This window comes from Microtus ochrogaster, unplaced genomic scaffold (genome assembly GCF_000317375.1).
Source record: "Microtus ochrogaster isolate Prairie Vole_2 unplaced genomic scaffold, MicOch1.0 UNK18, whole genome shotgun sequence".
Classification (NCBI taxonomy): domain Eukaryota; kingdom Metazoa; phylum Chordata; class Mammalia; order Rodentia; family Cricetidae; genus Microtus; species Microtus ochrogaster.
In genome coordinates this window covers 3,809,309-3,834,224 of record NW_004949116.1, presented here as the reverse complement: position 1 = coordinate 3,834,224, position 24,916 = coordinate 3,809,309, and the positions used below count along the sequence as shown (strand labels likewise).

The 24,916-nt window shown below is 47.8% G+C and overlaps 2 protein-coding genes across 2 annotated transcripts; both read right to left on the bottom strand.

Annotated features, from left to right (window-relative positions):
• Window positions 1-3,410: 3,410 nt before the first annotated feature.
• Window positions 3,411-4,611, bottom strand: LOC101986422 (protein arginine N-methyltransferase 1-like). The gene is given in 1 exon segment (XM_013353864.2): window positions 3,411-4,611. A coding segment is annotated over 1 exon segment (1,062 nt). The 5' UTR covers window positions 4,602-4,611; the 3' UTR covers window positions 3,411-3,539.
• Window positions 4,612-18,862: 14,251 nt separating this feature from the next.
• Window positions 18,863-24,891, bottom strand: En2 (engrailed homeobox 2). Its single transcript, XM_005367455.3, has 2 exons — window positions 23,895-24,891; window positions 18,863-20,868 (listed from the first exon to the last, which is right to left on the bottom strand). The coding sequence occupies exons 1-2, from the start codon at window positions 24,550-24,552 to the stop codon at window positions 20,552-20,554; spliced, it is 975 nt and encodes a 324-aa protein (XP_005367512.1). The 5' UTR covers window positions 24,553-24,891; the 3' UTR covers window positions 18,863-20,551.
• Between the last annotated feature and the right edge of the window lie 25 nt (window positions 24,892-24,916).

Here is a 24,916-nt window from a genome sequence, read left to right as displayed (position 1 = left end):
ACACACACACACACACACACACACACACACACACACACACACACACACACACCCTAACATGAATACTCCTCATGTTTCACATGTGGGAAACAGGCACAGATAGAATAAGGAAACTTCGTGTAGTCCCAGAGCTAGCTATTCTTCAGATTCTGACCCTCATGCCCCTCTCAGCCTCACTGTCGGTGGGTGGGAGCAGTAAAGGGTGGTGAACAGATGTGTGCATTGCTGCTCAGAGATTCAGCACCTCACTGGAAGCAATCCCCCCCCACCCCAACGCCCAGCCCTTCCCCCAGTAGCTTTGACTCGGCAATGATGTTCTGATATCTGAACACGCCTCCTGGGAATTCACAGCAACAACCAAGAAATTAATTTTGTAAAGTTCACTAAGCACCTTTGCTAAATGACAATAACTTGTCCTTGAACCTCGTGGCGGGCATAGCAGAAACAGAGCCAGCAATTGTCCAGGGGAGTTTTGTAAATAGACAGGGACTCTGGTCTCCTCCAGATTGCCTCCTGTGCTGGAGGCCATGTGGTCTATTTTGAGCAATCGTAATTTGGGGGACAGAAGAGTCTGGAGGGCTTGGGTATGGGTAAGAACTGGAGGGGCTACTGGAGAGGGGGAGTCAGCCTGAAGGTGGCCAGGCTTAGGGAAGACCAGTGTTTGGAAGCATACTGCTTGCAAGGGGAGCCAGCCTCAGGATTATTACTGAACTACTGACTTCCTATAGCCAAGGCAAATCCCAGGCATGGTCAAAGAGGGCAGGGCGCTGGATAGATGAATTTCACAGAAAAATTAGGTAGGCGGAGTAAACAGAACAGAATGCTGGAAAAAAGAAGCCGAGTCAGGGAGTTGCCATGATTCTCCCATTCCAGACAGACACAGGTTAAGATCTTCCCTGGTAAGCCAGCTCATGGTGCTACACAAAATATTAAAAATGGGTTAGATCAATATGTACAAGCTAGCCAATAAGAGGCTAAAACTAATGGGCCAAGCAATGTTTAAAAATATACAGTTTCCATGTAATTATTTCAGGTAAAGCTAGCTGTGCAGGCCGCCGGGCGCCAGGAACGTAGCCCGCTGCTCCTTACAACATCGGCCAAGTTTTATTTGAGTCCAAACACAGGTCTTGGCCATGAGTCAGAGGCTTTACTCCTTCTAGAATTTAACATGGGTTCCAGTCAGATGGCACATAATAGCAAAGGAGACCCTGACAGTATGACTGTCATTGTCAACCACCTGGGCAATGTCAGGCACAGCTTCATTGTGTGGGTCTTTCTGACATCTGCAAGAAGTGGCTCTGCCTCCAGCTTAGCAGGGCTCCTGGTAGGTTGCCAGTGTGCACACCACCCAACTCATTGCAACACTGGCCACCAGTTCGGAGATGGAGTGCTGAGGTGCCCAGTCTGACTTACTGGTTCTCTGCAGACCTCGTTCCTTAGCATGGTTCCACCCAGGTATGTAATCACTAGATACATAAAGCAACACTGAGGGGAGACAGGGATCACTTCCCTGTCAGGTCTGTTCCCAAGAGAGGGCCATTTGAGGCAAGACTCGCAGAGCAAAGCCCATCTGTACAATGCCTTTCGGCCTGACCCCCATTCCCGAGAAGGAGCTGCTGTCAGCCTCCTGCGATGAGAAAGTGGTGCAGACACAGAAGTCCTCATAAAAGGAAAACATCCATACATTGAAGAAAGAAGAGAAAGAATGATGCCACCAGGCCCAGAACAGAGTGAGGTGAGGAATCAATGTCCTGGCATGAGCAGCTCCCCGTGTGACAGGAACAGTCATAGACAGTGGCAAGGAGACCTCACCCTGCATTTCAGCTCTGGGCTTCAAAGAAACCAAGGAAATTCCTAGTTTCACTGTGGGGGACACGTGTAGGACAAAGCTCTCTTCTGCTTGGAAGTGACTCAGAAAGATCATCTCCTGGCCCTTCCTCGGCACAGTTCTAGCTCCTGACCCTGGCAGTTCAGACCCCTCTTACCTCCAGCTTGGCAGTGCAGTGCTGAGACCAAAGCGTCCAGCTCCTTTCACTTATGGAATGGCCTCAGAGAACCCACTGCCTTCAGCAGAGAAAGATGATGGGTTCTCATGACTGTGTCCAACACCAGGAGGCAAAAGTTTAAGGAGAAATCAGAATATTCAAAATATCAAGCATCAAACTCACATGTTCGATCATTTGTAACTGGAGGTTTCTCTCTGGCCTGCCAGTTCCTGAACTCTTGAACTCTGAGGCTTAATATTAATTACAAACTGTTTGGCCTATTAGCTCAGGCTTATTATTAACTAGCTCTTACAACTCAAACTAACCCATTTCTATTATTCTGTATTTTATCACAAGGCTTGAGCTTATTAGCTCACACCTTGCTCTCCAGCAACTGCTGGCATCTCCCTGACTCTACCCTCTTTCTCCCTGTATTCAGTTTGGCTTTCTAGCCTAACTATATTCTGCCCTGTCATAGGACAAAGCAGCTTTCATCAACCAATAAAAGCAGCACATATGGGCAGCATACAGGAGGGCATTCCACACCATCCCTTTCTCATTATTTTTAGTATTTCAGTTTTTGGTCAGCTTCTGTTTGTATCAAGGGCATTGTCACCGCATTTAGTCCCTCTCCCTCCAGCTCCCACTCCCTTCTTCCTCCTACCCACCCTCCCTCCCACATTCTTATCTCCCTTGTATGTGTTCATGTCTCTCTTTTTAAAAAATTTTTATTGAGCTATATGTTTTTTCTGCTTCCTACCTTCCTCCTGCTCCCCTTTTACCCTCTCCCATGGTCCCCATACTCCCAATTTACTCAGGAGATCTTATCTTTTTCTACTTCCCATATACATTACATCCATATACGTTGCTCTTAGGGTCCTCTTTGTTGTCTAGGTTCCCTGGGATTGTGAAACGTAGTCTAGTTTTTCTTTGCTTTATATAAAAAAGCCACTTATGAATAAGTACATATTATATTTGTCTTTCTGGGTTACCTCACTCAGTATGATGCTTTCTAGCTCCATCTATTTGCCCACAAATTTCAAGTTGTGATTATTTTTTCTGCTGTGTATACTCCATTGTGTAAATGTACCACATCTTCTTTATCCATTCTTCGCTTAAGAGACATCCAGGTTGTGTTCATATTCTGGCATGACAAATGATGCTGCTATGAACATAGTTGAGCACGTGTTCTTATGGTATGACTGAGCATTCTTTGCATACATACCCAAAAGTGATATTATTGGGTCTTGAGGTAGATTGTTTCCTAATTTTATGAGAAATTGCCATACTGAATATTCAAAGGGACTGTACTAGCTTTCATTCACACCAGCAATGTAGGAGCATTCCCTTTACCCCACATCTTCTCCAGCATAAGTTGTCATCAGTGTTGTTGCTCTTGGCCATTCTTTTTTTTTTTTTTTAGCTGAGGATTTATTGGTGTAAACGCAACCATATAAAAACATAAGTTATGAAAAACACAGTCACGATGTACCCTCCCATCCCCCAAGCCCAGTCCCTAAGCCCCCTTCAGTAGGAGGCCAGCCTGGCGCCACCTCAGCGCATCTGGTAGTCGGTGGAGCAAGAGAGCTCACATAGCTGGCCCTTGAAGTCCAGGTCGATGGTAAAGTCCAAGTCGCGATTGTTTTTGGCGTTGGGCCTCATGCCAATGGTGCCAAAGATCTCCTCGCCAGTCTTCACTGTTAGGTAATCCTCCATGTAGAACACAGTCTGTTTCCAGTGTGTGTATGGGGACTCGGGACTGGTAGAAAAGCCGGTCCTCTTGTGGCATCGGGTGAACTCGATGTTGAAGTAGGCCACCAAGGCATGCACGTAGTCATTCCTCTTCACTTGTAGGCAGAAGGGGGAGGTGAAGGTCAGGTCCTCTACCTTGACTGTATAAATGTCCACCTCCTTTATGAGGCAGGCATTAGTGACCAGCTGCTTCGGGTCCACCACGTCCACCAAGGGCTCCTTGATGGCCACGTCTTTGATGCAGGACATATCGAAACCATATACATTCTCCCACCAGTGGATCTTGTAGTCTTTGTACTGTCGGTCCTCAATGGCTGTCACATAAAGGGTGGCCCGGTCTGGGAAGATGAGGCCATCAGGTGCCAGCTACTTGTCACGGGCATGCAGCACAGTGTTGAGCGTGGACTCGTAGAAGAGACAGTAGCCTATCCACTCGCTGATGATGATGTCCACTTTCTCCACGGGCAGCTCCACCTCCTCCACCTTGCCCTTGATGATGGTCACCACGTGGTCTAACTTGTTGGCTTTGACAATCTTCACAGCATAATCAGAGATGCTTGAACATTCGATCCCAATGACCTTGCGGGCTCCTGCCTTGGCCGCAAACATGCAGAGGATGCCTGTGCCCGAGCCCACGTCCAGCACAACCTTGTCTTTGAAGAGGTGCTGATTGTGAAACATGGAGTTGCGGTATGTGAGAGTGCGCACCTCATCCTTCAGCATCTCCTCATGGATGCCAAAGTGGGCATAGGAGTCAAAGTAGTAGTCTTTGGACGTCATGTCCTCAGCATTGGGCTTCTCACTGCTTTCTGCTTGACCACAGGAAACCTCCATGATGCAGTTCGCGGCCTCGGCTGCCGCCATCTTCACCCAAGTCCTCGCTCTTGGCCATTCTTACAGGTATAAGATAGAATTACAGAGTGGATGTTGAGCATTTCCTTAAGTGTCTTTTAGATTCCTCTGTTGAGAGTTCTTTGTTTAGGTCTGTACCCCATTTTTATTGGATGATTTGTTTTGTTTTGTTTTTGATGACCAATTTCTTGAATTCTTTGTGTATTTTGGAGATAAGTCGTCTATCCAAAGTGAGGTCAGTGAAGATTTTTTTCAATTGTGTGGGCTGCCTTTTTGACTTGTTGACTATATCCTTTGCTTAATAGAAACTTCTCAGTTTCAGGAGGTCCCATTTATTACTTGTTTCTCTGAGTGTCTATACTACCAGGGTTAAATTTAGGAAGTGGTCTCCTTTGCCAATGTGTGCAAGTATACTTCCCACTTTCTTTTCTATGAGGCTCAATGTGGTTGGTTTTATGTTGAGGTCTTTGATCCATTTGGACTTGAGTTTTGTGCATGGCGATAGATATGGATCTATTTTCATTCTTCTACATGTTGATGTCCAGTTATGCCAGCAACATTTATTGAATATGCTTTCTTTTTTCCATTTCATATTTTGTTCTTTTTTGGTCAAAAATCAGGTGATAGGTGTGTGGATTGATATCCAGGTCTTAGATTCAATTCCATTAGTCCACCTGTCTGTTTTTATGCCAATACCAGGCTGTTTTCAGTACTGTAGCTCTGTAGTAGAGTTTGAAGGCAGGGATTGTGATGCCTCCAGAAGTTCCTTTTTTGTACAGGATTGTTCTGGCTATCCTGGGTTTTTTTGCTTTTCCATATGACGTTGAATATTGTTCTTTTGACATCTGTGAAGAATTTGTTGGGATTTTGATGGGCATTGCATTGAATTGGTAGATTGCTTTTGGTAAAATTGTCATTTTTACTATGTTAATTCTACCTATCCAAGAATATGGGAGATCTTTCCACTTTGTTTTCTTCTTAATTTCTTTCTTCAAAGATTTAAAATTCTTGACATTCTGTAGGCGGCGTAATAACCAGGCTAGCTTACTATGAAACAGCAAATTTTAATGAAGGGATATCTTACAACACCAGCGATCCAGCTATGAGCAGGAAATACAAAAAAAGAGACCAGGGGGGCTCACGCTCGCCAGATTTATGTGTAAACATTAGCCCAAGGCGAACATGCCTCCTAATGGGCTGGGCTTATCCCTACAACATTCAGGTCTTCCACTTGTTTAGTTAGTTACTCTGAGATACTTTATGCTACTTGTGGCTATTGTGAAGGGTGATGTTTCTCTAATTTCTTTCTCAACCCATTTATCATCAACCATGTACAGAAGGGCTACTGACTTTTTTGAGTTAATCTTGTATCCTGCTACATTACTGAAAGTGTTCATGAGTTGTAGAAGTTCCTTGGTAGAATTTTTGGGGTTGCTTATGTAAACTATCATATCATCAGCAAATAGTGAGAGTTTGACTTCTTCTTTTCTGATTTGTATCTCCTTGATCTCCTTTTGTTTTCTTATTACTCTAGCTAGAACCTCAAGAACTATATTGAATAGATATGGAGAGAGTGGACAACCTTGTCTTGTTCCTGATTTCAGTGGGATTGCTGTGAGTTTCTCTCCATTTAGTTTGATGTTGGCTGTTGGCTTACTGTATATTGCCTTTATTATGTTTAGGTGTGTTCCTTGTATCCCTGCTCTCTCCAAGACCTTTATCATGAAGGAATGTTGGATTTTGTCAAAGGGTTTTTTAGCATATAATGAGATGGTCATGTGTTTTTTTTTTAAGTTTGTTTATATGGTGGATTACATTGACAGATGTTTGTATGTTGAATCATCCCTGCATCTCTGGGATGAAGCCTACATGGTCATGGTGGATGATTTTTCTGATGTGTTCTTAGATTCTGATTGCCAGTATTTTATTGAGTATTTTTGCATCAATGTTCATGAGTGATACTAGTCTGTAATCCACTTTCTTAGCAATGTCTTTATGTGGTTTGGGTACCAAGGTAATTGTAAACTCACAAAAAGAATGACAATGTTCCTTCTGTTTCTATTGTGTGTAACAATTTGAGAAGTACTGGTATTAGTTCTTTGAAAATCTCGTAGAATTCTACACTGAAACCATCTGGTCTTTTTTTTTTTTTGGTTGGGAGACTTTTGATGACTGCTTCTATTTATTTAGCAGTTATAAATCTATTTAATTTGCTCATCTGGTCTTGATTTAATTTTGGTAAGTGATATTTATCCAGAAATTGTCCATTAACTTTAAGTTTTCCAATTTTGTGGAGTACGGATTTTCAGTATGACCTGATGATTCTCTGGATTTCCTCCATGTCTATTGTTATGACCCCCTTTCATTTCTAATTTTGTTAATTTGGCTATTCCTTTCATTTAGTTTGGATAAAGTTTTGTCTATTTTGTTTTCTCGAAGAACCAACTCTTTTTTTTCTATTTTGTTGATTTTAGCTCTCAATTTGATTATTTTCTGACTTCTAGTCCTTCTGGGTGAGTTTGCTTCTTTTTGTTTTAGGGTTTTCAGGTGTTCTGTTAACTAACTAGTGGGGATTTTTTTCAGCTACTTTATGTAGGCATTTAGTGCTATGAACTTTCTTCTTAACACTGCCTTCATTGTGTCCCATAAATTTGGATATGTTGTGTGGTCATTTGAATTTTAGGAAGTCTTTAATTTCTTCTTTTATTTCTTCCTTGACCCATTGGTGATTTAGGTGAGCATTGTTTAATTTCCATGTGTTTGTGGGCATTCTGAAATTAATGTTGTGGTTGAATTATAATTTTAAGCCATGGTGATACAATAAGATACATGGAGTTATTCTGAATTTTTTTTTATCTGTTGAGGTTTGCTTTGTTACCTAGTATATGGTCAGTTTTTGAGAAGGTTCCATGAGGTGCTGAGAAGAAGGTATAATCTTTTATGTTTGGATGAAATGTTCTATAGATGTCTGTTAAGTCCATTTGAGACATAACATCTCTTAGTTCCCTTATTTCTCTGTTAAGTTTCTGTCTGACAGACCTGTACAGTGATGTTTAAGTCTCCTATTATTAGTGTGTGGGGTTTAATGTGTGATTAACTTTGGGACTGTTTCTTTCACATATGAGGTGCCCTAGGATTTGGGGCATAGATTTTCGGTATTGAGATTTCTTCTTGATGGATTTTTCCTGTGACTAATATGAAATGTCCTTCTTTGTCTCTTTCGATTGATTTTAGTTTGAAGTCTATTTTGTTAAATATTAGGATAGCTACACCAGCTTGTTTCTTTGGTCCATTTGATTGGAAAAATCTTTCCCAACCCTCTACTTTGAGGTGATGTCTGTCTCTGAGGTTGAGGTGTGTTTCTTGTATGCAGCAGAAGGATGGAGTCTGTTTTTGTATCCAGTCTGTTAGCCTGTGTCTTTTTATATGTGAGTTGAGTCTATTTATGTTAAGGGATATTAATGAACAGTGATTGCTAGCTCCTGTTATTTTAGTTTTCATTGTTAGTGTTGTTATTGTGTTGTTTTTTTGTTTTTTGTTTTTTTTGTTTTTTTTTTTGTTTTTGTTTTTTTGCTTCTTTGGGATTTGCTTCTGTGAGATCATCTATTGTCTGTGTTTTTATGGATGTAGCTAACTTCCTTGGGTTGGAGTTTTTCTTCTAGTACTTTATGTAGGGCTGGGTTTGTAGCTAGGCATTGGTTAAATATGGTTTTATCATGAATGCCTTGTTTTGTCCATCTATGGTGATTGAAAGTTTTGCTGGGTATAGTAGTCTAGGCTGGCATCCATGGTCTCTTAGTGTCTGCATAATGCTTGACCAGGATCTTCTGGCTTTCATTGTTTCCTTGTTTCCATTGAGACGTCAGGCGTAATTCTGATAGGTCTTGGCTTTTTTCCTTTGCAGCTCTTAATATTCTCTCTTTATTCTGTATGTTTAGTGTTTTAATTATTATGTGACAAGGGGACCTTTTTCTTTTGATTCAGTCTATTGAGATTCTCTCTTCTATCTCTTGTATTCTGTTATTTATGCTTGCATTTGTGGTTCCTGCTTGTTTTCCCATATTTGCCATTTCTGGAATTCCCTTGGTTTGTGCTTTCTTTTAAAAAAAAATCATTTATTTATTTATTTATTTTATGTGCATTGGTGATTTGCCATGGGTGTAGGGTCCCCTGGAATTGGAATTACAGACAGTTGTGAGCTGCCATATGGGTGCTGGGAATCGAACTCGGGACCTTTGGAAGAGCAGTCAGTGTTCTTAACTGCTGAGCCATCTCTCTAGCCCATGGTTTGTGCTTTCTTTGTTGCCTCTATTTCGATTTTCAAGTCTTGAATTGTTTCTTTCATCTGCTTGAATGCTTTTTCTTTGTTTTCTTTAAGGGATTTGTTGATTTCTTCCAATTTTTTGTTTGTCTTTCCTCCATTTCTTGGAGGGAATTTTTCATTTTCTCTTTAAGGGCCTCAAACATTCTCCTAGAATCATTTTTTAGGTCAGTTTCTTCCCCTTCATCTATATTGGGGTGTTCAAGTCTTGCTGTTGTAGGGCCACTAGTTTTTGTTGGTATCGTGTTTCTTTTTGTGGTGTTGAGTGTGTTCTTACCTTGTCCATCCAGAAAGTTTCCTCCTCTGGACAGTCGCAGGGAACAAACAAACCTTGGCGAGTGGGTGGCACTTTCTTCCTTGTGGTGGACACAGCCTTGTACAGGGACAGAGCTTTACAAACCCAACACAGGCTAGGTTTTACCTAGCCACCCGGACAGGCACACGGGAACACTACCACATTGCCTTGGCTTGCAACCTCTTACTATCCCTAGAAGATGAAAAAAATGATGATGCTAAATGGGGGCTGGAGAGATGGCTCAGTGGTTAGTAACGCTGGTCGCTCTTCCAGAGGATCCAGGGCAGTGTCTCTTGCAGGACTCAGGTATGCGGTGTACTTGGGCCCCAACATGATGATGTAACAACTCCCCTTCCACCCCAGAAAGAGCCTGAGTGATGTCACATGACAGACACAACTGCACATTGGCTAACCAAACAGCTTCCACCTCTGGGCTCAGTCACCCTCATGGGAGGTCATGAGAGTAACAACTGCGAGAAGGGAACAATCTCCAGGAAGTGCTTGGTCCTGGCTGCCCTGGGCTGAATATTGTCCCCCACATTCGTGAACCTGAAAATATGACTTCGTTTGGAAGTGAGGTTACTAGATGATGTGAGCAAACCGGAGGGGTGGGGTCATACTAAATTCAAACAGGTAATGAGTCAAAAATGACTGCTGTCCCAAGAAGGAGACCCATTAGGTACAAGGCCTTGTGGCCACACAGCCTGGAGCAGTGAGTCTCACAGCCAAGGACACAGAAGACAAGGAGAGGGCCTCCAGACCTAGGCCATGAGCTCTTGGTGTTTAAGTTCCGTAGCCTGTAGCACTGTTATAGGGGCCCCAGTGAATGAACGAATACCCTAGCACATAGCAGGAACTCAATATATTTTGAGTATCACTGTTTTAGACAAAAAGAGATCTGGGCTGTAGCTCGGTGATAGGGCAGTTACTTAGCAAGTGTGATGCTCTGGGTTTCAACGCCAGCACTGCAAGCAAACAGCAAACAAATCAGAAGGATGCCAAAAAATATCTGGAAATCCTGGCTTGGGGAGCAGATATGGGAAGGAAGGAAGCATTAGGGTGTCTTTAAAGGTGACAGAATGCTTGGGCAGTTGCAGAGAGAGACAGGACCGGGACTGTGGGCTTTGATTCCAGATCTCTGCTTGCTGATTACTGAGCTTCCTCTAGTTTCCCTCCCCAAGCACTTTGGATTCTGCCATTCAGTGTTATGTTTTGGTGATTCTGTGCTGTGTGCTTTTACCCACCTGGGATGGGTGGGGGCGACACCTCTCCCTGCAGCCTGGCAACCCCTTTGCACCAGGTCCAGGAGACTGAGTGCCTCAGCTCCGCCTGCCCCACTACACTGCTGGGGGCCCAGGCAGCTGTGGGATGTGGAGAGGAGAGGCTCCCAGCCGGGGAAGCCAGGTTTCTGCCTGAGGCGGATGGAATTCTAACACACCCTGGAGCAGAGAGACAGAAATTGCCTTTTAGACGGCTGCCATCAGCAATATTCAGCAGGCAGGTTCTGCAGGGCAGTTTAACCTTCTGTGACCTCACAGCTCAGCTGTGCAGGGCGCCAGCACACTGCTCTCTCTCACACACACTCTGGCTCCCAGGCAGCTGTTCAGATACATTTATGACTATGTATAGTATTCTCCCCTTGCTTATATTTCAAATGGAGCATGATAGGTGACGTTTTTTCTCTTTTGTGTGACTGAGAGCACACACACACACACACACACACACACACCTTCACATTCACAATCACTGGGAGGTCAAACCTAAAGAGCTTCGTGCTAATCGGGCCACACCAAATATACAGTTGGAGCTGGGCAAATAATTAATAGTAATGAAAATTGACGTTGTAAAAATTAAAGTGAGAGGGCTGAGAGAAGGAACTGGTCTGGTTGTCAAACCACAGGCCTAAAGGGAAACGGAAGGCTTAGGAGGATCTTTTAATTAATTTCAGAGTTTCCCTGTTTCTCTCCCACCAATGAGCTGAGCTGTCAGGGCCCTCTGCAGAAAGATCACGGAGAGGTGATTCCATTTACGGACCAGGTCCATCCAGGGCCTCCAGAATCCCTGTGCATGGCCAGAGAAGCTTAAAGTGGGGGGTAGGGCAGTCCGAAGAGGGGTTCATTTTGTAAATGTACTTTCATTACTGATGAATAAAACCAAGAGGTCCACCTTATTCATAGCTAAAATAAAAATGGGTCTCCACTGCCTGACCAAGTTCAGCCACTGCACTGCAGCATTAACTTGTATTCTAACAAGATTAAAATATATTTGTCCTGGGGATTAGCATACTTAAGTCTCCTTTTGCCTTTTTAGTGGTGGCAGGGCACTTTGATCTGCCTTGCGTGGCAAGACCGGCTTGGGCCCAGCTATCCGACTGCCAAGTGTGAAATCAGCCTGATGTCATCCCATTCTTCATCTTTTACATCTTTCACCAGTTTAATTATATTTCCGCCACAAAGCTCCAGTGCCTCATTGCATATTCAAGTTTGACCAGGAAGCATTTCTTTTAAAAAGTACGAATGAAAATATCCCGGTTGGGGGGAGGGAGGGTTTGGGGATAGGGTGGGGAGCTGCAAATCTTCCTGGGGTGAAAGCAAGGGATGGCTCTAGCTCTGACACTAACTGTCCTTACCTGTGTGGCAGGGTATATGTGACTTCCGCCGGCCTCAGGAGATGGATACTATGTCTGTCCATTCTGGAACCACGCATAAGGGCCTTGGGTGCCAGGCGCACGAGTTGCTTGGGCCTATGACTCCTGTAAAGTCATTTCACTTTCTTCTTCGACAAGCGGTTTGCATTTCCACGTGGCATTGCCGGCTCAGCATAAGAGGGGTCTTCTCCACACACACGTCGAGCCTCCACCCAGTGACCCCACGATTAGGAAGGGCAGTCAGCTAAGGAAAATTTCTTGAGTCTAATAGGTCTTTGATCATCTTAAAAGAAAAAAAAATGAGAACATTACAACTCAGTCAGGTTCTTTCTCTCTCTTCCCCCAACACCCCGGACGCACGGTGCTTCCCAGCAGAGACAGAGATAGGCAGTTCAGCACTGAGAGCAGGGTAAGTGACGGGCTTTCCTCACACCAACCTTCAGTTAACATACATCTCCCAGGAAGTATTTTCCAGTTTCTCTCACTCACAAGTGACCACATTGACCATACTGTGGCAAGCTACCACATATCCCTCAGGACTGCTTGAAAAGGCTGTCATCAGAGGAAGCCCAAGCCACCCCAGGGTGACATCCAATACATTCCACAAATGCTGCCAGAAGCCTCTTCCAAGTATGGCTGGAGGGTGGTAACACAGGGTAGGAAAGACAGAGGATTATCTCAGATAGAGTGCCTATCATGTCTGGCCTTAGAGTCTGTGGCAGTTACTCTCTGCAAGAAATGGAAATGGACCATTTCTGGGGTGCCTGGGCATTGACCTTCAGTCCGTGCTCATACTCTACTGACATTCTGTTGGGCAGCCTCAAAGGCCTGGCATTCCCGAAGGCTCACCGGCCCTTTGGGCATCACTTGCACATCCAAGCTGCCGAGAGCAGAAATGAAGATAGTGTTAGCACTAGGGAGCAGGCAAGGGTAGTGCTGGGCAGTACTCTGCTCAGACAAGTCTCTTCTGTGATTCCCCAGGGAGTGATTTCTGCTTCCTCTTACTCAAAAGTGACCACTGCTTACTATTAGCCACAGCACAGCTCAAGAGGTCTTTGGACAGGTGCAGGCTCATGGTTGTTTTCTTCTGAATAGTCACTCCTGTTAATATTGGAAGTTAACAACACATTGCTTCTTAAACGGAATGATATAATTATAAAATTATCTCCACATAATTAACTCAGGATTATGCTCAGTTCTAGTTAGCATGTAATCAAAGCCTGTTATGCTTTTAGCTATAGGAACATCAATTAATTGAAAAGGGTTACTTGGAGCTTTCGCTATTGAATAGCTCATCATATCATAAGGGCGCCCATTCATCCTTGTGGGAGGAGCCACATGGCAGAATGGCTTGATGCAAGGGGTGTGCACAGACTACCTACCACCCGCAAACAAGGGTTGCAGGTGATTTTCAGTCATGCAACTTGGTTTGAAGCCTGCGAATGGGAGGGTCCCCTTTCTGTGCTTGGGGTGAGGTTGACCTCATTAGCAACTTCACCCCAAGCAACATCTACTTGAGGCAGAAAATATCAAGTGGACCAGAAAGCAAGGTGCATGGAAAGTTTTATGCCTGCTATATAGAAACCCAGGGCAGAATGCCTTGCCTATTTGAAGTCAAGACAATTGTGTGCGTGTTGGGGATATGTATGCTGAAATGGAGATAGGGTGTGCTAAGTGGTTGGAGATTCTTAGTATGCTAAAAAAAAAAAAACCCTTGGTTTAATCACCAACACGAAACAACAAAGTGAAACCCTAGAGTGGTTGGAGTGTAGTTCAAGAGCTTACTTAGTATTCATGAAGCCCTGAGACTCCCTCGCCAGCACCAAATAACCTGCATGTGGTGGATGGGTCTGGATTCTAGCACTGGGGAACAAGGGAAAGAGGATCAAGGTCATCACCAACTACATAGGGAGTATAAGGATAGCCCAGGATACCTGAGACTCTGGTTTGAACATAAATAAATCCCACCTTGGAATGGAGATGGGAAGCGTATGCTTGCCCGCTACAGAAACAAAGAAAACAATAGCAGTTTCATGGAGTGTGGGGAAGCAGCATTCTGGAAAGTGCTGGAAAGTCCTACCATGTTCCCTTACTCCGGTCATTGCCCTACTTTCTATGACCAGGTAGATTTTCCTTTTTCCTTTATTGTTTTTTCTTCTCTCCTTTTCTTTCTCCTCCCTTCCCCTCCCCCTTTTCCTCTCTCTTCCTCTCCCTCTCCCTGTATGAGTTTTATTGACTAGATCAGACTGCCCTGGAACATGTCTCCCCTAGCTATTACATCTTCTATCCCCTCTCTACATTTGCCTAAACAACTACACAGATGTCATGCTGCTTAGCAGAAGCAAGCAAAATGTGGGTGCCTGAAGCCCTGAGACACCTGCACTGGGAGGGCGCAGCTGGGAGGAAACCCAGGGACTCAGCAGCAGAGGAGAGTAAGCCCGTAAGCCTCCCCGCTTGCTGAGCCTATTCAGCACTAGGCCTTTGTGCTCATTAGCTCACAAAAAGCCCTTGCAGGAAACTCATTAGGTAAATGTTCTTTCTGTTTGAAAAAGAATGACTCCACTCCTAGGGAGTCTATAACACACTAGCTCAGAAAGTAAACGGCAGAGTTAGGGTTTGAACACAGGACTATCTGCTGTCAAAACTTGGGGTTAGGGGTGTAGCTCAGTGGCAGAGCACATGCACAACACACACACACACACACACACACACACACATACACACGGGGTGGGGGGGATTCTTAGTCCCTGACTTCGAAACAGCCACACAAAGTCACAGTAAAACAAACAAAACTCAGGTGTTTTCCACTGAACCACCTTTCTTAAAACACTACAGACTTGACAGATGTATTTGCATGACAAACACAGAACCAAGTTATCCCCAGACCATTTGTGAAAGACTGTAAGCCTCCGTCAGGCTGAAACACAGCTCTCAGTCTTCCGCTTTCTCTGCAGGCTCCAGTCCTTCCCTATATGAAAAAACGCCAGCGTGAATGCACCTCCATCATTTCATTTGGAGGGTCCCAATTCTCACCGGGAGGTTTTAGCCCTGGAAACCACCAGGAGACTGTGCTGTGAAGGAATGTCTTACCCTTGGGCCTTCCAGGTGCTCAGACTGCAGTGGAGCAGAGACCGAAGGTAAGGCCAGGGTGGAAAAGGTGAGCAGTAATAACGATTTCACAGCATTGTGGGTATTTACAAGTGTGTTTGATGTCACCACAGAAGTATACACGGGAAACTGGTTAAGATGGTGAATGTCGTCATTTTACTACAATAAAAAATCGTGGGAGCCCATAGTAATAGCGATGTGGTTGGCAGGAGCTGAATTCTGCAAAGAGCAGATAGTGGTGCCCTGTCTCTTAACACCTAAATATAATGGAACTCCAGCTTCCTTAATTCGATGTATTACTGTTTCTGAGTTCAAAACCAGGAGACAAGTTTTGATCTAGAGGAGAAACCCAGATGCGAAATCCTGGGCACCGAGGGATGTCCCAGCGACCCGCGGGGAAGCGGGCAGTCGCAACAGGAGGGGCAGACGCTTCTTGTGCTGCAGCTGGGGCCTGTGACTATCCATCCAAGGAGGAGAGAAAAGAGAAAAGGAAGTTAGTAGGGGGGGTAGAGGTTGGGGAAAGGAGGAGGGCAAGCCGCGGTGACAGAGCCTGACAGTCCCCGCCCAGACAAAGGACTTGGCGGGAGGCGAGAACCCCAAAGCGCCAGCTGAAAGGAGAGGCCGGCCCCTTCCGCAGGCAGCGCGCTGGGACCACGCGGCCAAGTTTCACGTCTGGACAGATGAGTCAAACAACAAGCAGCTACCGGGCCGGGTTTTTTTCCCCCGGACGGTCATGCAGGGACTAAACAGGGGCGCCCACCTTTCTTAGCCCCCACAGAGGATCCGAGGTTGGATGGGACCTGGCTCTTCCTGCCTGAGCTGCTCATCTAACCCCCTCTCTAAAGAACCAGTGGCGCGGGGCACGACAGCCACGCAGGCCCACTGGGCTTTTGGCTCCTCATTCCACTGTGTCTTGGGGGTGGGGACAGGAGGAAAGGACTCTCTGGGATGCCTTCCAGGCTGAGGGGGTAAAAAGGCAGCCGGGAGGCAGATCTCTCTCCAACACTCTTTGTTTCTACTCCAGGAGCTGCGCGGGACTCAGCCCTGGAGGGGGCGGGACCCGAGGTTCTGCTTTCCCAGAAAACCTCCCTGGTGTTGCCCCCCCCCACCACCACCACAGATGGTCCCTAGGGCCAGAAGAAATCCTGCCTAGCCCCAGGAGTTGCTTAGGTCTTGCTTGGGTCTAGGCCTGACCCTTATCCCGAGTTTACAACTAAGCAGTCTTTCCAGCAGAACTCTGCCCCTAAGGGGGGCGCCCCTATATTCATCATTTGAGGGCACTGGGCCTCAGCCGAAGAGCCGGAAGTCTTACTGGCGGCCAGGACGAGGCCGTGCCACCACTAACAATAGTAACACCATCCTCAGTTTTTTTGCTGGCAAAAGCAAAGCACAGGCCCACCACACTTGATTAAATCATATAATTAGGACCGACTTTAATGAATATTATTACATTTCCGGCGATTTCAAGAATGCCCTTTTCTTTTCCGTGGGCTGGCAGCATAGCATAATTGAGGTTATTAATAAAAACAGCCATGGTCTACTCAGGGTTCCAGCCGCGCAACTGTGAGTCGGTATGGGCTTTGCTTGCAAATGTGCGAGCCAGCACTCCCCACCACACCGGCGCTGCCCTAGAGTCCGAGAAACCCAAGGCTGAACCCCTCTGTGGCTCCCTTTCTCCCCTACTTCCAGGTCTAGATACAGCTAACCTTCCTCAGGGATGAAACCAAGGCCCAAAGAAGGGGTTTCCAGCCCCGAGGCCCCGCGTGGGGAGCTCAGGGGTGGGGGTAGATCGGTCTCGGGAGGGTGATTTCTGCCTCGCTGGCGCTGGCGCAGTGCACGCCTTCAGGGGTGGTACCGTAGCCTTGTGTCTGCGTCAGTCCGTATTAACCTCTCAGTGAGAGGCGGCTCCCCCTGGCAGGTAGTAGTTTTCGGTGGAGCCGGGATTCTCTTGAGGGCTCTCAGGGCAGGGCCTAGGCAAAAGAAGACCGTAGAGGTCGGATATTAAACTAGCAGGAGACTAGAAAGACTTTTAACAGAGGCCTGCCAAAACCTCTGTCTTCCAGCCTGCTTGGGCTGACAGTTGGCAAACATAGGGCCTGGGTATTTGTTATGTGCACCAGTTAGACCCGTGTCAAGCGGCCAGAGTCCCCTTACATTTGTCTTGACCTCTCAAGAAAAAAAAAAAAACCACAGAACTGGAACTCTGTGAGATCAAGCTCGGGTCCACCTGTGAGTCTTCTTCCTCCTGCTTAAAAGGAAGCTAACGCCAGGTCCACACTGGACTGCCTTTGGGCAGAGTTGACCCCTAGGTTCTGACGACAGCGTGGGACCCCAGAGCCAGGTCAGACTAGTATGAGTGTCAGGCTGGGCCTTTTCAGTCAGCACCATTGCTGGGGGCCAACTGGTTGGGCCTACAGGTCTCACAGCTCTCTGTGGGTTGACTGCTCCCCTCCTTTCAGTGACTTGTGGAGAACCATAGTAGCAGATTTGGGGTGAGACTGAGACGTGCCAAGGCCAGGCGCAGGAGAGCGATTGAGATCCAAAAGGCAAGTGGTTCTTCACAAAGGAACTTGCCTCTCCTACTTGGGATTCCCACCTTCTGCAGGGTGACCTAGCCGGGTCCCAGTGTCCGGGTCCCAGTGTCCGGGCTCCAGAGTCAGCGGTCGGTGGTGTCCACCTCCAAAGCACACAAGACTACTAAGGCTGGGTCAGAATCTGGGGATTTGCCTTGCACTCCGGCTGTGGGAATTGTTTCTTCTGCTTGCCCCAGGTGAGAAAGCAAGGCTGGCCCAGCAAAGGCTCCACGTTAGTCACCAGCTCTGGCAACTTGCATTTGAAGAAAAAGAAGAAAGCAACATGCACCAGAGCAAGTCGGAAACCCAAGGATCTGAAGGCCCTTCCAGCTCAGTCCCCTATCACAGACAAAACAAATTTTAAAGTTCCAAAATTCTGGCATTATTGGCAGGCTGGTGTCTGCTTGGCTGCCTGTGGGACCTGGGAGCTCATTACCTTATGTCCTCCCCAACCAGTGTTAGGATTTGAAAATAGATGGATGTTGTTATGTTCTTATTAAAAAGAGGGAGGCCAACAGATTAAGGTAAATTGTGCTAGTGTTTTGAAGCTAAACCTCAGAGGTGTATGTGCTCCTAGGGAGTGGCATCGAGGCTTTTGGTGGCCCCACGGTGGAGGGGCCCTTGAGTGGCAGGAGCTGTGATCCAGCCTCTGCTTGGGAATCCCTGATGGCCCAGTGGCCAGTGCACTGAAACTGCCTAGATCACCCTTGGCAACAAACAACCCTTGACATTGAGATTCTCTTCTTGGGAAAAACAAAACAACTTTCTTTCAAGCCAAGAAAGTTTGGGAATACAGCAGTTTAGCTTCATGAAGTGCAGAAGACCCGCGCTTCCGAGTCAGCCAGTCCATAGCCCATCTGAATCCAGAGATGAAGTAAGTCCTTTGCTTTGGGGGTTGGGGATGGGGGAAACAAAACTAGCATTTAGGGAAATAAGAGTATCTCTGGAAGAGCACAAATTCTTCCACCCAGCCCATGCAGTGGGCACTGGCATCCAGCCTGCAACAGTGGGGAGGGGGTGGGAGAGACCTGCTAGATTTTCTTACGTGGGGACAGATACTCCTGTGAGTGGAGGCAGCGTACTTTGATTCATTCCTCCTGGGGACCAAATGGGGACAGAAATGACTTCCTCTTCTCTGTGCTTACAGCTGGATATTCCAAGGTCAGTATTTAGAAAGACCATCTTCTCTTATTTCAAGGGTAGGTGCAGCACCTGGGCACTGGGGAGACCTGGGGTGGTTCCTGAGCTCAGACACAAACGTGGAAAAAGTCCACCTTCCACTGCCAACATTTTATAATAAAGAGTCACTTCTTTTTATTTAACGCAACTTTCAAGAATTTAAACACACAAAAATGCACGGGTGGGAATGTTCACAATTTTGATAACCACAGTTGTAAGTAGGGAACATTCATCCATTTCTCATAAGATTATAAATATTTCATACTGTAAAATGCACATCTTATAAACTTAAAAAAGGACAGATTTGCTTCCTGCTAAAAGGCATGTCGTTTCACCGATTCCCAAGCAGCAAATGGTTGTTCACAGATTTTTAAATTACAACTTTTTTTTATAACTTCCTTTTCAGAAGGTTGGCACTAATATGTACAAAGTGAAAGTATTGGCGCAGTGAAATAAAGAGGTTTAAGGCAAAGAGAGAAATCCACCATCAGTCCTCAGCAGGCATCTTGACTCCCAGCTCAGCGGAGAACACCCCTGGGCCATTGCCCTGGCCCCAGGTGGACATTTGGACACCTTTCCCCATACACTAAACAGAAGACAGTGTGGAGTTATATATAATGTGTTTACTTATATATATATATGTACTTGGTGAGGGATATATTGAATATATTTAATTTACACAGTACCACACCTTCAAAAATAAAATGTATATCTTCTTTTAAAAAACAAAAAAAAAGACAGAAAGTGATAAGAAATGATTATTTACACACTTTCTCTAGATTCAGGAGGGTTCCGAGTTCCTTTGAAAGTCAAGGTAGCTGCAAGCTCCAGAACCCCAGCTTCACACAGGCCTGGGGTGTGCGTGCACATGCATACACGAGTATGTACACATACATGTATTCACCACTCAAAAATAAGCGGGGGGGGGGGAGGAAAGGAAGACGTACCAACTCGCTCTGCCAGGCCCCCCAAGCTGACCTGGTGGGATTTTTAGGTCAGGGCTAGCTGAGGTGGCAGCACAGCAGCGAAGCCTTGAAGCCTCAGGTCAACTTCCCCTTCTTCCTATATCCCAAGCGCTGCCCACAGTGTCCAAGGCAGGAGAGTTGGCGCTGGCAGGTCGCCACAGGGCTGTGGCTGGCGGGACAGGGGTCAGCGACACAAAAGCAGACACATGGTGGTGGCCAGTTGGGGCCTCTGAGGTGGTTGGGATGAGAGACAGTAGGAGACAGCTGGAGAGGTGCCTGGAGAGCTGGGGGCTTTGTGGGACCTCAGCCAAGGAAATGCATCCTCTCTCCCCACTGAAGTCCAGAGCTCTCCACCACCAAGCTGACAAGTCCTACAGCATTCGCCAAGCCAGCACAAAGCAAGCTGCAGAGCCCGCTGACCAAATAGGAGCTATTTATTCGGTTCACAGTCCTGTGAGATGCAGCAATAAAAATCTTTGGACTTTAGCAAGTTGTTTTAATTTTTCTCTTTTGAAAAAAAAAAGTGTTGATGTCCCATAATGGGGGATTAAAAAAGAAAAAGAAAAAAGAAAAAGAAAAAGCTGAAACCCTAAACAGCCCCCTTTGCAGAAAGAATAATAATAACATAAAATTAGCATAACCTCTTAAACACAAAAGACTCAAAAAATATTTTATAGTCGAATATTTTGGGTTTTACACCGCCTGTAAATTATATGTACATAGATTATTTTAGAACCACAGCTAATACACGGGATTTTCACAGATAATGCTGGTATAATCTTTATACACTGGCCCTTTGTTCACGGTTTTTAAATTATTGCATTGTTTCGCGCGGCCCTAGATGGCCGGCCCGGCCCGCCCCGCCCTGCTCGCCCTACTCGCTGTCCGACTTGCCCTCCTTGGCGGTGGTGGAGTGGTTGTACAGGCCCTGTGCCATGAGGTGCACCGCCAGAGTGTTCTTGTTGCCCGTGGCTTTCTTGATTTTGGCCCGCTTATTCTGGAACCAGATCTTGATCTGCGACTCATTGAGGCTAAGCTCCTGCGCCAGACTCTGGCGCCGCTGCTCTGTCAGGTACCTGTTGGTCTGAAACTCAGCCTTGAGCCTCTGTAGCTGCTCCGCAGTGAAGGCCGTGCGAGGCCGCTTGTCCTCTTTGTTCGGGTTCTTCTTCTTTGGTTTTCTGGACCTGGGACCTGTAGACGAGGGCAGAAGTTACTGGTTGCAGGAGCAGCCTATCGCTTATAGGAAGCCCCGTCAGCCAAAGTTGAGAGGTTCCAGAGACTCCGAAGAAAGATGATGCGCCCACCCAAGGCACACAAGGCTGAACAAGGTGGGGTGTGTGTGTGGGGGGGTGGTGGAAATGAAGTGGATTGGCAGATTTAGCTAAAAGGTCGGTAGCAAACTTGGGGACCCTAATAAAAACTGACTGAAGGAATGCCCAACCAAAAACTTTCTGGCCTTGTTTGTGTTTGTTGCCCCTGCCCCAGAAAAGAGAACCGGGTAGGTGAGAGGAGAAGGAGATGGGGTAAGATTGAAGAAGAGGGTAGGCGAGTCAGTCAGGGGGATCGTCCCTACACAGCCTTGGCAGGGTGCCACAGTAGGTTCCCAAAGAGGGTTCAGGGCTGAGTCACCACACCTGAGTCCTCTCTTGTGCGGCCTGGTGAGCCCAAGTTCAATGTTTCCTTGAAGGACTCCAATGCAGCACCACCTCTTTTGCTGAGAGCCTCTGGCATCTTCAGTCTCTCCGTCCAAGAGAGGGACCTGGTTCCTGCCAGGGTGCTGACCATGGTGTCTTTTCCCTCTCAGCTCCCCCCACAGGCCTGGGGTTGCTTCATTAAAAACCACCCAACTGACCTTGGGCAAGAACACAAAGTGACCCTCATGATAGCTTCCTCACGAAGGGCTCCACTGCTGTTCCCAACCCTTTCTCCCTGTGGAGTTGCTAGTGTTTGAGGCAAGTATGGAGGGTGGTAGGGTCCCAGGACCTAGTCACCCGAGGGAAAGGGTAAAGGGTTAAAGTGTTGCGGTAGAGGGTTCTCTTTGTAGGGGTCAGAAGGTACACAGAGTGCGGGGAAAAGCCAGCCAGGCCACAGGCTAGAAGCAGAGACCTTCTTTCTGGTTCTTCCTCTGCAAGGAGCCTGAATCAACTTTCCAGGCGACTTGCCGTCCCTCGATCGAGGCCCCTTCCGCTTGAAGCGGAAGAGGGTGGAGAGGGCCGGACCCTCCCCTTTCAGGGCCTGGGACTCGCTGTTCTGCCCTGCGCTGCGGGGGTGACTTTGGGAACAGACTGTGTGGTACCCTGCTCCTGTACCAGCTGCCCAGAGCGGTACCCAACCGGGCGGCAGGGGCAGCCGACCTAGCAAGAGTGGGTGAGAACTCCCTCACCTCCAGCCAAGTGGGATCTCATCAAAGGGCAAGCCTAAAAGGGTCTGTGGGTACCAGAGGAGATCCAGGGAGGGGCAGATACAACTCCTCATGTTTTGGCTGTACCCATAGTCACACACACCCGCCTCCCCACATGGTCACCTTCACATCCTTGCTGAAGGCAAGCAAGCACGGGCTTGGAGCCCTTGGACCTGGCTCTCACCCTGCCAGTGAGGCTTCTAGGGTCATGGGCGAACCCTGGAACCATCACAGGGCACCGGAGGCTGAGTGTGGAAGAGGCCTGGCCTACTCAGCTCTGACCTCCCACTTCTGGAACCGATCTCAGACTCCCCTTGTTCCCTCCCCGGGGAAGAACAAGGTCTCTGTGTTCCAGCCTCCTCCACCCTGGGGTTCCTATTCTATAACACACACTCCAGTCTCTGATAATTCTTATTTCTGAGAAAGGACGTCTCCTTAAAAACCATACTTTTGGTTCCTCTTTCTGTGAATTCTCTTTTAAAAGGCAAACACTTAGGGAACTCAGGGAAACCGAGACAAACCTCAGCAAGTACCCTTTGCCCTCCTTTCTTTCTTAAACGCCCAGGAAAGAAATATTACTTAAAGGAAAGGGGTTTCGTTAAGCCTATGAAGGCTGCGAGCCGAGCCACGCGGGGCCATGCTGCAGGATCCGCGGACCGCCACGGCTTGGCGCGGCCGGGACTCGCGCGCTGGCGCTGCTGCACAAAGCCGACCACGGCTCAAGGCCAGTCGGCTTTGTGAGCCTATATGTTAATTAAATATTAACAAAGGAGGGAGGCGAGAACAATGGAGCAAATTTCAGATCTAGCAGCAAAAATTTGGATTTTATCAGAAACACACAGGATGCTGCAAGAAGGCAGTCGAGAGCGACCCAGTTTTGCTATGAACATAGGTAAAGGACACTCGTAAAATAACTGAAGATGGAGGGGGTGCGTAGTGGGGCCTCACTCAGCTCCCGGACAAATGAAACCCACTGCTAATGGCGCTTCCTGATCACAGACCCGCATCTAATGTAGCGGGTAGTTTCTATGAAGTCTTAAAAAATTATAAACGAATGAAAAAAATACGTCTCAAACCTCCCCACCGCCTCTTTCTCAGTCTTGGCAGCACCATAAAACCCTTAAAGCTTCCTTTCTGCTAGGGGGATGGTGGCTCTGGGATGGCTGCGCTTTCTTCAAGCTGCTTCCTGGCAGGATGCTGTGATGTTACTACGTGGTTCGCCAAATAAAGTGACAAAGGGAAAAGCTGTCTCCGTTTTCACCACTGCCCTGCAGTCCTTCCTCTGCTCCTCTGCAATGGTCACCCTAGGCCAAGAGTGGAGAAGAAGAGCATCCAGGCTTGAAATAACCGGCTCTGCGAGGGACTCTGGACCTGAGGGTGGCAGAAAGTTTCCTGGTTCCAGACTTTACAAGTGCGGGGGTGGAGGGGGGGGCGCTGACTCAGTGCTCACTTCCTGAGGACCTTCCAGCTACCACCATTCCCATTAAATGACTACTGTGGGGCAGGGCATTAATGGCAGCGAGATGTCAGAGAGAGGACAGAGACAGAGACAGAGAGAGACTGAGAGAGAACACGAGATTGCATCTTGCTTCTTACGGTCCTAAATCGGTATCCCTAGAACTAGTCCTACTTCTAGACGCTGCTCTGTCCAGCATGGGCGAAACAGTGCCACTGTCGGGGAGAAGTATGCGTCTTTGTGTGTGTGTTCAGGAGAAAATGTGTTTCTTTCCCTCTGTGTATGTTCCCCGGAAAGCACCCTCCCCAGTCCCGCAAGTCTCCCCTCAGCGGGTTTGGACACCCGGTCCCACGGGCTCACCTGAAGAAGGCCGGTCAGAGTAGCGCGTGCAGTAGACCCAAGCCGGCCAGAGCATGGGCTGCGCGCCCAGGGTGGCGCTGGCTTGAGAGCTGTCCGAGTCGGAGCTCACCGACAGGTCACCGCCTCCTAAGCCTCGGGCCTTGAGCGCCCCATCCAAGGAACCCCCTGGATCGCCAGTTTTTTTAGCACCGCCGTGCAGCGAAAGTGTCTTGGAACCGCCTTCTCCGTCAGCCGCTGAGTCGCCGGCGGCGGAGAGCGGACCGCCCGCGCTGGGCGCGCACGCTGGGTTCGGTCGGGACTCCCTGGCGCCCGACCCCAGGAGCTGTTCGGCTCCGCCTGCGCCGCCGCCACCCTCTGTACTGCCAGCGCCGCCTTCGCCGCCTCTCGCTCCGCCCGCACCAGTACAGCACGTCCCCGTGTCCTTTCGGCGACCGAACTCAGGCCGCAGAATGTTATCGATGAAAAAGTTGGTGATGCGGTGCGGATGCTGGTGGTTGCCTGGCGCCTGCAGGACCGCGGGCAGCATCAGAGCCCGCCGGTGGCCGGTGTCCGAATCGCCCGGGCTGCTACCGCCGCCAGAGCCGCCGCCGGGACTAGATTCCGGCAGCCTCTGCGCCTCCGCCGCTGCCTCGCTGGGCTTGGAATCATTCTCCTCCATGCTTCACAGAAAATCTTAAACCGCCTCTCCACCGGCCCTCCTCCAAAGCAACCTCCGGTCGGTCTGCGGCACACACCGACACCCGCGAACCCCCACCCAGCGGAGTCCCCCAAAGGCGCGAGCGGTGCAGAGCTGGAGTCTACAGGTCTGCTGGCGCGCTCCTAGCCGAGCCACGTTCGTATCCACGAAGTGCGATAGCAAATAACCAGACTCTCCCAACTGGCCAGGACGCGGGGAGATTCAAAGGAGGTAGGTCCCGGTCTCGGCGACGCACCCGGCTTCAGACGGTCACCGCACTCCAGCGGGGACCTAGGACTTCTGTCCGGCTCCACGCTCCTCTCGGTGGACAGCAGCCTTGGGCTCC

What these genes read in the sequence shown, in the direction of transcription:
- En2 (XM_005367455.3), bottom strand. Translation starts at nt 24,552, where the DNA reads ATGGAGGAGAATGATTCCAAGCCCAGCGAGGCAGCGGCGGAGGCGCAG. An exon ending in CTCTGACCGGCCTTCTTCAG is followed by an intron (nt 20,869 to 23,894) that starts GTGAGCCCGTGG and finishes CCTCGTCTACAG; the next exon opens with GTCCCAGGTCCAGAAAACCA.